The sequence below is a fragment of the Scomber japonicus genome, chromosome 7 (genome assembly GCF_027409825.1).
Source record: "Scomber japonicus isolate fScoJap1 chromosome 7, fScoJap1.pri, whole genome shotgun sequence".
Taxonomy (NCBI): domain Eukaryota; kingdom Metazoa; phylum Chordata; class Actinopteri; order Scombriformes; family Scombridae; genus Scomber; species Scomber japonicus.
Window position 1 is genome coordinate 35,794,083 of NC_070584.1, and position 12,172 is coordinate 35,806,254.

Below are 12,172 nucleotides of genomic sequence, written 5' to 3' on the forward strand. Positions count from 1 at the left end.
TGCACGTGGAGGACCAGGGTGTGTGGCAGGGCCCCCGTCCCCGCTACAGGACGGAGGGGACGGGCGGGAGGACGCGGGGGGCGCTGGAGGGCGGGCATGCCGGCGGCGGGGAGCCGGGTGCGCGTGGTGACGCTGGTGGAGCATCCCTTCGTCTTCACCCGGGACGCCGACGACGAGGGGACGTGTCCCGCCGGGCAGTTCTGTCTGGACGCGGAGACCAACAGCTCAGACACTCTGGAGCGGCTCTTCCGCGAGGTGGCGGCCGGGAACGGCAGCTTCCTGCCCGCCGAGTACAGCAAGTGTTGCTACGGTTACTGCATCGACCTGCTGGAGAAGCTGGCGGAGGACATGGGCTTCGAGTTCGACCTGTACATCGTCGGGGACGGGAAGTACGGCGCCTGGAAGGGGGGCCGCTGGACGGGGCTGGTGGGAGACCTGCTGCAGGGCCTCGCGGACATGGCCGTCACGTCCTTCAGCATCAACTCCGCTCGCAGCCGCGTCATCGACTTCACCTCGCCGTTCTTCTCCACCAGTCTGGGCATCCTGGTGCGCAGCAAGGACACGGCGGCTCCCATCGGCGCCTTCATGTGGCCGCTGCACTGGTCCATGTGGGTCGGCATCTTCGTGGCGCTGCACATCACGGCGCTCTTCCTCACGCTGTACGAGTGGAAGAGTCCGTTCGGGATGACGCCTCACGGACGGAACCGCGTGCGCGTGTTCTCGTACTCGTCGGCGCTGAACCTCTGCTACGCCATCCTGTTCGGACGCACCGTTTCCTCCAAGACGCCCAAATGCTGGACGGGTCGCTTCCTGATGAACCTGTGGGCCATCTTCTGCCTGCTGGTGCTGTCCAGCTACACCGCCAACCTCGCCGCCGTCATGGTGGGAGAGAAGACCTTCGAGGAAGTGACGGGGATCCACGACGCAAAGGTCAGAACCTGCATGAATGTGTGAGGAGAGCAGGCGGGGAGCTCTGGTCCTCTGAAATGAAGCCAACCAGGAAGTAACTTAGAGCTGCATTCTATCAAAAGGCCACCAGGGGGCGACCGTCTCTATACAAGTCAATGGAGAAGTAACTTAGAGCTGCATTCTATCAAAAGGCCACCAGGGGGCGACCGTCTCTATACAAGTCAATGGAGAATTCACCAACTTCTCACTTGATTTCTAACCTCAGTAAACGTTTTCAAAATGTGTTTATGGTCTCAATCGCTAGTTTAAAGCCTTCTTCAATGCAGTATGATGTTCATTTGGGACATTTTGGCCTCCCTGATTTTATATGTGACGATAAAGCAGGGTATGCATTAGGGGGCGGGGCTACGTCCTGATTGACAGGTTGATTAACTAATGTCCTCCAGATCCAGCCCTCGTAACCATAGCAACCCCCCCACTCCGCCCCATGGCCCTGCCTCATGCCCATATAAGTAGAATCCGTGTTTTTATTTTTCCCAGCATGCACCTGAAATTTTCAAGATGGCGCTGCCTAGATTAGAAACTATTGGCTTCCGAGCAGCAGTCCACAAACCAATGGGTGACGTCACGGATGTTACGTCCATTTCTTTTAAACAGTCTGTGGAGGAGAGCCGGAAATAGGAAACAGGAAGTCTAAACATCTTCCTGAAAACACACTGAGCATGCTCAATGGACCAAACCTGTCATAGATCAACCAGATACTCACTAATGTTCCTTTCTAATGTGGCTCCATTTAATATAGTGTTTATACAGATTACATCCGACCTGTCACTCATGTCCTGTCCCTCTTCTTCTTCGTTGGTGTCCAGCTGCATCACCCCTCTCAGGGTTTCCGGTTCGGGACGGTTCGTGAGAGCAGCGCCGAGGATTACATGAAGAAGAGTTTTCCAGAGATGCACGAATACATGCGACGCTTCAACGAACCGACGACGCCTGAAGGGGTCGCGACCCTCAAGTAAGAGAGCACGCCACTTGATGGTTCTACTGGTTCCACTGGTTCAACTGGTTCTATGGTTCCATTGGTTCCACTGGTTCTACTGGTTCTATCGTTCTATTGTTCTACTGGTTCTACTGGTAGCACTAGTTCCACTGGTTCCACTGGTTCTACTGGTAGCACTGGTTCCATTGGTTCTACTGGTTCTATAGTTCTACTAGTTCTACTGGTTCCATTGGTTCTACCGATTCCACTGGTTCTACTAGTTCTACTGGTTCCAGTGGTTCTATGGTTCCACTGCTTCTACTGATTCCACTGCTTCTACTGATTCCACTGGTTCTATGGTTCCACTGGTTCTATGGTTCTACTGGTTCTATGGTTCCACTGGTGCTATGGTTCTAACCCTGGTGTGATGTTCTGTAGTTGTAGTCAGTAGTTGCTGTGGTTCCACTGGTTCTACTGGTTCTACTGGTTCTACTGGTTGCAGTAGTTGCTGTGGTTGCTATAGTTGCTGTGGTTGCTGTAGTTGCTGTGGTTCCACTGGTTCTATGGTTCTATGGTTCCACTGGTTCTACTGGTTGCTGTGGTTGCTGTGGTTGCTATAGTAACTGTGTTCTTTGTGTTGAAGGACAGATCCTCCTCAGCTCGATGCCTTCATCATGGATAAAGCTCTGCTCGACTACGAAGTTTCCATCGACGCCGACTGTAAACTGGCGACTGTTGGGAAACCGTTCGCCATCGAAGGTAACGACGTGTGTGTGTGTGTGTGTGTGTGTGTGTGTGTGAGTGTGTGTGAGTGTGTGAGTGTGTGTGTGTGTGAGTATGTGTTTTTGGGTTTATCTGCAGTTCACCTCTTTGTGTGCTATGAAACACGTTTCTCGGTGTTGCATCATCGATGACATCACATCCAATCAGATCAGAGAAGACAGTTTAAAGTTTATTTACTGTTTCCTGTTTACTATTTACACACACACACACACACACACACTCACACACACACACACACACACACACACACACACTCACACACATACACACACACACACTGTTTATCATGATATTCATCAGTTGTTACCATGGTAACAGGGTTCATACAGAGGGTTTATCATTAATAATTAATAGTTGATAACTGATTATAATGCAGGTATAAACTGATGTGTTATTAAAACATCATAATGAGTTCTGTATCAGTCCAGATTATTATCATTATTATTATTATATTATTTATTGTTTACTTTCAGTTTATTATGTTTGTCTGTTTATTGTTTATTTGTTGTTAATGTTATGAGTTGTCAGCTGTTTGTTTCATTGTGTTTTATTGTTTGTTGCCTAGGTTTTTTTGGGGTTTTTTGCCTTTAATGTTCAGGTTAGTAGAGATAGACAGGAAGCTGGAGGCAGAGAGGGGGGAACGACATGCAGGATAGGACCGCTTAGTGCAGGATTCGAACCGGGGTCGGCTGCAGCGAGGACTGTAGCCTCTACACATGGGGCGGGTGCTCTACCCACCCCGTATGTTGCCTAGGTTACGGCATCGGCCAGTTGTTTATTGTTTATTCTATGTTGCCTAGGTTACGGCATCGGCCTCCCCCAGAACTCCCCGCTGAGCTCCAACATCTCAGAGTTCATCAGCAGGTATAAGTCGGAGGGCTACATGGACCTGCTGCACGATAAATGGTACAAAGTGGTTCCATGTGGGAACCGAGTGTTCGCCGTCACCGAGGTCAGTCTGGATTTATTATATATAATGTATATTTATTAGGGCTGTCAAACGATTAATTTTTTTAATCGAGATTAATCGCAGAGTTTCCATAGTTAATCATGATTAATGGCGTTTTGAATAGCATGTTTAAAATCCTGTTATTTTCCATTTGAAGGCAGTTTTAAGCCCATAATGTAAAGCATTTCTTACCAGAGTGTCTTAACTGGGAATCAATCACGGCTCTGCTGCGACTCCCACACTCCAAAATGGTCCTTTGGTGGAGCTGAGGCTGGCTTGGCTGCACCTGGGTGTTTAGCGTGGAGGTGCTAACTCAAACTCCACGTACTCCGGTGGTAGTTAAACTCCGTTTGACACAGGTTGCATTTTACTTTTGACTTGTCAACTGAAGCGTCTGGAAGTGTTTTAAAGTTAAACAAGCCGTTCAAAAGTCCAGTAGCTCTCTTACTTTCCATCAGCGCGGTAGGTTTACTGCAGGAGGCCACTTCAAAGCATAGCGCTACAGCTAGAGGAGCCGTCTACGGGGGAGTAGAAGGGACAAAAAGGCTTCAACATTAAAATGAGATTAAAAAAAAGGGTTAGGGTTAGGTTATGGATTGCATTAATATAATCGTGATTAACGCGTTAACGCTGACAGCCCTAACTTTAACAGAATCAAATCATCTTGTCTGCAGGTCTGTGTGAATGAAGCCGTAGCTCTCTAACACTTCTCCTTCAGTATCTAATCATCTTTTAAATCTGCTGCTTGATATGAACTTCAATTATTACAAACACAAAGAAACAGACAACCTCTTTTTATTAATGTTTCCGGTTCTTACTGTTAAATGTTAGTTTTTATGTAAAGCACATTGAGTTATGGATATAATAATAATGATAATAGTGTATTTTTGGATAGAGTTAGGGGTTAGGTGCATATTAATGAACAGCCGTGTATAACTCTGTTCAGCATGAGATCTTTAGTGTAATTTATGAAATGTGTTTTTTGGCAGATTTGGACTCTTATTGATTTTTCTGTTCACAATAAAACAATTCTCATATTTTCACAGTAAAACTATTAAAGAGAATAAATGTGTTAATAATTCTTCATGTTGTAGATTTCTGTCCTCGATGTTAAACTCAATGAAAGAAAGAAAAATGTTTTAATGTCTTTAGACTGTCAGAGAGCAGCGACTCTCTGCTGCCACCTGCTGGTCAGTATGACTCACTGCTGCTGCTGCTGCTGCTTCCTACACTCATCTCCTCCTCTTCTTCCTGCTCCTCCTCTTCTTCTTCTTCCTCATCCTCCTCCCTCTCCTCCTCCTCCTCCTCCCTCTCCTCCTCCTCTTCTTCCTCCTCCTCCTCTTCCTCCTCCTCCTCCTCCTCCACCTCTTCCTTCTCTTCCCTCTCCTCCTTTTCCTCCCTCTCCTCCTCGTCCTCCTCCTCCTCCTTTTCCTCCTCCCTCCCTCTCCTCCTTTCCTCCTCCCTCCTCTTCCTCCTCCTCCCTCTCTTCCTTCTCCTCCTCCCTCTCCCCTCCTCCTGCTCCACCTCTTCCCTCTCTTCCTCCTGCTCCTCCTCCTCCTCCCTCTTGTCCTCCTCTTCCTCCTCCTCCTCCTCCTCCTCCCTCTCCTCCTCCTCCTCCTCTTCTTCCTCCCCCTCTTCCTACTTTTCCTCTCTCTCCTTCCTCCCCCTCTTCCTACTTTTCCTCTCTCTCCTCCCTCTCCTCCTCCTCTTCTTCCTCCTCTTCCTCCTCCTCCTCCCTCCTCCTCCTTCTCCTCATCCTCCTCCTCCTCCTCCTTCCTCTCCCCCTCCTCTTCCACTCATTGCCTCCTCCTCCTCATCCTCCTCCTCCCTCTCCTCATCCTCCACCTCCTCCTCCTCATCCTCCTCCTCCTCCCTCTCCTCCTCCCTCCTCCTCCTCTTCCCTCTCCTCCTCCTCCCTCTTGTCCTCCTCTTCCTCCTGCTCCTCCCTCTCCTCCTCCTCCTCCCTCTCTTCCTCCTCCTCCTCCTTTTCCTCTCTCTCCTCCCTCTCCTCCCTCTCCTCCTCCTCTTCCTCCTCTTCCTCTCCTCCTCCTCCTCCTCCTTTTCCTCTCTCTCCTCCCTCTCCTCCTCCTCTAATTCCTCCTCTTCCTCCTCCTCCTCCTCCTCCTCCTCCTCCTCCTCCTCTCAGACTCTTCAGATGGGTATCAGTCACTTCTCGGGCCTCTTCGTGCTGCTGTGTGTAGGAGTAGGAGGAGCTCTGCTGACTCTGGCAGGCGAACACGGTTTCTACAGACTCGTCTTACCTCACATCCGCCGCCGGCAGAACCTCAAGTACTGGCTGCACACCTCACAGGTACACACACACACACACACACACACACACACACACACTCACAGGTACACACACACACACACACACACACACACACACACCACAGGTACACACACACACACAGACACACACACACACACACACACACACACACACACACACACACACACACACACAGTATTGTAGTGATGTAGTATGCAGTATTACAGTAAAAGTACTGCAGTATTATAGTGATGTAGTATGCAGTATTACAGTAAAAGTACTGCAGTATTATAGTGATGTAGTATGCAGTATTACAGTAAAAGTACTGCAGTATTATAGTGATGTAGTATGCAGTATTACAGTAAAAGTACTGCAGTATTATAGTGATGTAGTATGCAGTATTACAGTAAAAGTACTGCAGTATTATAGTGATGTAGTACGTAGTATTACAGTAAAAGTACTGCAGTATTATAGTGATGTAGTATGCAGTATTACAGTAAAAGTACTGCAGTATTATAGTGATGTAGTATGCAGTATTACAGTAAAAGTACTGCAGTATTATAGTGATGTAGTATGCAGTATTACAGTAAAAGTACTGTAGTATTATAGTGATGTAGTATGCAGTATTACAGTAAAAGTACTGCAGTATTATAGTGATGTAGTATGCAGTATTACAGTAAAAGTACTGCAGTATTATAGTGATGTAGTATGCAGTATTACAGTAAAAGTACTGCAGTATTATAGTGATGTAGTATGCAGTATTACAGTAAAAGTACTGCAGTATTATAGTGATGTAGTATGCAGTATTACAGTAAAAGTACTGCAGTATTATGAGTGATGTAGTATGCAGTATTACAGTAAAAGTACTGCAGTATTATAGTGATGTAGTATGCAGTATTACAGTAAAAGTACTGCAGTATTATAGTGATGTAGTATGCAGTATTACAGTAAAAGTACTGCAGTATTATAGTGATGTAGTATGCAGTATTACAGTAAAAGTACTGCAGTATTATAGTGATGTAGTATGCAGTATTACAGTAAAAGTACTGCAGTATTATAGTGATGTAGTATGCAGTATTACAGTAAAAGTACTGCAGTATTATAGTGATGTAGTATGCAGTATTACAGTAAAAGCAGGACGATGCTTCGTCTCTTAATGATCAATAATAACTGAATTAACCTTCAGCTCAGACTCTGTTCTGCTCGTTGAAGGATTCTCAGATATAAAACCTCTAAGATCAAAACCTCAGACGTGTCTCTCAGAGTGCAGGTCTGGGTTAGGGTTAGCACTGCTGCAGTACTGAGAGCGACCACCGGGGGCTTCTTCAAGGATAGACTTTACCAAAGAAAACTACTGAAATCCTCTAATCTGTACCTTAAAATGAAGGGATGAGTATCTGGTCCAGTTTAATGATGTTAACCCTTTAAAACCCATACATTCAGACTTTAATGAATTAAAATCCATCGACGTGTAACTGAACACTGACTGAAGCTTTTAAGGCTTTTAAAATCAATTGTTTTAGCCGCAGTACTGCGAGTGACCACTGGAAGTAATCAGCTGATGAGCGTCGTCCTATCAGCTCTCATCGTACAGACATGTGACCAAGCTGAGACAACATCACATATCACCTCCTACGACTCCACTGTTTACTGTATATCACACAGTATACACACAAGCTAGTAATGAAGACTGACTGTCACAAACCTCCATTCCACCTTAAACTCCGAGTTCATCATCAGTCCTCAGAGTCACACGAGTCTTCGATGTGTTTCATTTCAATCAGTCGAAGGTTTTAATCGTGTTATTATTCATGTCTGAATTAAATCCAGAATTAATCTGATGCTGATTTTAAAGATAGTTTGTCAGATGTGATGTTTTATGATCTGCTGACACGTGTCGAGTCTCTTCTTCTCTTTCATTCCTTTCATCACTGTTTCACCCCGTCAGTGTGAGTATAAAGAGAGGAGAGCTGTGTGAGTATAAAGAGACGAGCGTTGAAGCTTTGACGGCTTCCTCATGATGCGTTTGTGTGTCTGACAGAAAATCCACCGAGCTCTGAACATGACGTACGAGGACGTGAAGAAGCAGCGCGCCGAGAAAGAGAAAAGGTTCGTCCTGTGTGATGTCATCAGTGTGATGTCGTCAGTGTGATGTCGTCAATGTGATGTGGTCAGTGTGATGTCATCAGTGTGATGTGGTCAGTGTGATGTCATCAGTGTGATGTGGTCAGTAGGGTTAGGGAGGAAGAAAGGAAAGAAAGAAGGAAGGTAGGAAGGAAGGAAGGATAGAAGGAACAGTCAAAAGAGAGACGGGGTCAATTTGACCCGGGAGGACGACAGGAGGGTTAACATCAGATTGGTGCATCACGTCTTTATATTTATAAATGTCTCAAAGAACAAAGATCAGTTCATTGTTGAGATTTAATGACAAAAAGGAAAACAGAGAATATCCGTGTGTGGATCAAAATCAACCAAACACAAGTTTCCATTTAAACTTAACATGACATCAGTAAAGTATCTACAGGAAGTCGTCAGTGAAGAATCATCGTACATTCATCACGACTCGTCTTCAGGTGGATTTAAAGTGTGAGGAAACATTTCATCATCCAGGCTGAGCAGCTGTCTGACTCACAGAGACGCTGCATGTGAATTATTCATCAGTTCAGAGTTTGGCAGAACAACACTCAGCAGCTTCTCTCAATATTTATCAGTCAGATGTTTTCAGTGATTCTCTCAGTAGAAGAGTCCAAGTTTAGCTGCTGGTCACAGTGAGACTGTTTCAACAGTTCTGAGACCCTCCAAGATGCTTTCAGACTCTCCAAGACGATCCGAGTGTCTCCAAGAGGCTCAGTGATGTTCCGAGACTCTCTGAGACACTCTGAGACGTTCTGAGACGCTCTGAGACACTCCGAGATTCTCCGAGACTTTCTGAGACACTCTGAGACACTCTGAGACTTTATGAGACGCTCCGAGACACTCTGAGACTCTCTGAGACTCTCCGAGACACTCCGAGACACTCTGAGACTTTCTGAGACGCTCTGAGACACTCTGAGACGCTCCGAGACTCTCTGAGACTCTCTGAGACGCTCCGAGACACTCTGAGACTCTCTGAGACGCTCTGAGATGTTCTGAGACGCTCTGAGATGTTCTGAGATGCTCCAAGACGCTCTAAGACTCTCCGAGACTCTCTGAGACTCTCTGAGACGCTCCGAGACTCTCTGAGACTCTCTGAGACGCTCTAAGACTCTCCGAGACTCTCTGAGACGCTCTGAGACACTCTGAGACTCTCAGAGACACTTTGAGACGCTCTGAGACGCTCTGAGACGCTCTGAGACGCTTTGAGACACTCTGAGACGCTCTGAGACTCTCCGAGACACTCTGAGACGCTCTGAGACACTCTGAGACGCTCTGAGACTCTCCGAGACACTCTGAGACGCTCTGAGACTCTCCGAGACGCTCTGAGACTCTCCGCGACGCTCTGAGACTCTCCGAGACACTCTGAGACGCTCTGAGACACTCTGAGACGCTCTGAGACTCTCCGAGACACTCTGAGACGCTCTGAGACTCTCCGAGACGCTCTGAGACTCTCCGCGACGCTCTGAGACTCTCCGAGACACTCTGAGACGCTCTGAGACGCTCTGAGACGCTCTGAGACTCTCCGAGACGCTCTGAGACACTCTGAGACGTTCTGAGACGCTCTGAGACACTCCGAGACTCTCCAAGACGCTCTGAGACACTCTGAGACTCTCCGAGACGCTCTGAGACTCTCTGAGACGCTCTGAGACACTCTGAGACACTCTGAGACTCTCCAAGACGCTCTGAGACGCTCCGAGACTCTCCGAGACGCTCTGAGACTCTCTGAGACGCTCTGAGACACTCTGAGACTCTCTGAGACACTCTGAGACACTCTGAGACTCTCTGAGACTTTCTGAGACACTCTGAGACTCTCTGAGACACTCTGAGACTCTCTGAGACTTTCTGAGACACTCTGAGACTCTCTGAGACTCTCTGAGACACTCTGAGACTCTCTGAGACTTTCTGAGACACTCTGAGACTCTCTGAGACGCTCTGAGACGCTCTGAGACACTCTGAGACTCTCTGAGACGCTCTGAGACGCTCTGAGACTTTCTCAGACCCTCCGAGACTCTCTGAGACTCTCCGACCTCGACGTCCTGCGAACAGTTCAGAGAGCTGCAGAGTTTATATCAGCTGATTAAATTCATGATTTTCTTTAACTTTGACTGTAGACTTCCTGTTACTTCCTGTCACTTCCTGTGTGTGTTTGTCCAGCTGTAACCTGCAGAAGGCTCCGCCCCCCTCGGGCCCCCCCGCCCCGCCGCCCCCCGGAGCTTCGGCCAAGTGGAACAACGAGATCAGCAAGGACGAAGCTGCAGCCGCCGCCGCCGCCGCAGACAACCGGGACTTCAAACGGGTCCACTTCAACCTGGAGACTCTGAACACTCGCCGCCTGCTGGCACGCATGGCCTCCGACAGCAAGGCGGGGGGGGCCAAAGGGGATGGGGGGGCCAAGGGGGAGGGGGAGGGGGAGGGGCCGGCCCGACCGAAGGCAGCGCCGGCCAGCAGACAGTGTGAGAACGGAGGACCGGCGGCTTCATTGGCCAGTCTGGTTCTGTCTCTCCCCTCCTCTTCCTCCTCTTCCTCCTCCACCCGCCTCAACTCCTCCTCCGCCCCCCCTGCGGCCCCCTCAGCCCCCCCCGCCCCCATTGCCCCCCCGCAGCCCGGCGAGCTGCAGGAGCTTCAGGAGCAGATCGAGCAGATGAGAGAGAAGCTGAAGACGGCTCTGGCCAGAAGAGCCGAGATCCAGACGTCTCTGACCAAACCCGTCGCCACGGTGACGGCGAACAATCCCACCGCTGTCGTCACGACGACGACGACATCAGTGACAATTACAACGACGTCGACGTCGGTAGCCCCGCCAACCGTCACCACGGTAACGGCCCTCCCCGCCAACACAAAGTGCGTGACGACCATGACGGACCCGCCGCACAAGGTGCTGTCCAAAGTGCGGCCCCTCCCCCGCAGACTGACCAATGAGAGGAGGTGATGCTCTCTGCGCCGGTCACGTGACACTCTGCACATGGCGGCCGTTTTTTTAACGTCTGAGGCGGGAAAACTGGTTAGCAAAAACAGCTTCGTTGTCATGACAACAGAGAGATTATTTTAAAACTCAAAAACCCCGTAATGCATTAAAACACATTATTATTAATAGTTGTTATTATTTATTATTAATATATATAAAATAAATCTCTATCTAAATTATGTAATTAATGAGTTAATAAATCTCACATTAAGAGTCAGAAAGTAAAATAAAACCACAGATTTCAAACACTGGGAGATATTTTGTGTAAATGAGTTAAAACATTATTAGTTTAATTATTATAAAACCAAATATGGAAATATAATAAATCAAATCTGAAACACAGAGTCATGTTTCTGCAGGTTTTTATATAAAAGTTTCCCTCAGACTGTTTTAGAAACGGTCGCCATGACGCCGGCAGACGTGGGCGTGGCTTCGGGAGCGTTAGTGAACTTCCTGTGAGCCTGAACGTCGCTCCAACGGCAGGAAGTGGACAGACACACTGCCAAAATAAAAGAAGCTGCAGACGTTTGATGTTGCGGCTCAGAGGAAAAAGACTCAAACGTACAGAAACACGTCACAGGTTCGAACCTTTAAAGGACTTTAATGTTTTTATTAAGGTGAAAATTCAGGAGTTCCTTCCTTCCTCTTTCCTCCCTTCCTTCCTTCCTTCCTCATTCCCTTCCTTCCTTCCTTCCTTCCTGTAGAGGAGTTGAACACAGATCTGGAGTTTAAGCTGTTTTTAACCCTCCTGTCGTCCTCCCGGGTCAAATAGACCCCATCTCTTTTGACTGTTCCTCACTTCCTTCCTTCCTTCCTTCCTTCCTTCCTCATTCCTTCCTCATTCCTTCTTTCCTCTCCTTCCTTCCTTCCTTCCTTCCTTCCTTCCTTCCTTCATTACTTCCTTCCTTCCTTCCTCCCTCTTTTCCTCCCTTCCTTCCTTCCTTCCTCTTTCCTCCCTTCCTTCATTCCTTCCTCATTTCCTTCCTTCCTTCCTTCCTCCCTCTTTTCCCCCCTTCCTTCTTTCTTTCCTCCTTTCCTCCCTTCCTTCCTTCCTTCCTCACTCTTTTCCTCCCTCCCTTCCTTCTTTCCCCAATTCCTTCCTTCCTCTTTCCTCCCTTCCTTCCTTCCTTCCTCACTCTTTTCCTCCCTTCCTTCCTTCCTTCCTCCCTCCTTTCCTCC

General features: G+C 48.0%; 1 protein-coding gene across 1 annotated transcript in view; it reads left to right on the forward strand.

Annotated features, from left to right (window-relative positions):
* The window catches only part of grin3bb (glutamate receptor, ionotropic, N-methyl-D-aspartate 3Bb), an 88,854-nt gene extending 77,897 nt beyond the window's left edge, over positions 1–10,957 (forward strand). Inside the window, 8 exon segments of the mRNA XM_053322685.1 lie at positions 1–71; positions 73–930; positions 1,779–1,924; positions 2,532–2,647; positions 3,472–3,623; positions 5,767–5,931; positions 7,934–8,001; positions 10,183–10,957. The exon segment at positions 1–71 is cut by the window's left edge and continues 164 nt beyond it. Of these exon segments, the coding sequence (XP_053178660.1) occupies positions 1–71; positions 73–930; positions 1,779–1,924; positions 2,532–2,647; positions 3,472–3,623; positions 5,767–5,931; positions 7,934–8,001; positions 10,183–10,957 (2,351 nt within the window).
* The last annotated feature ends 1,215 nt before the right edge of the window (positions 10,958–12,172 follow it).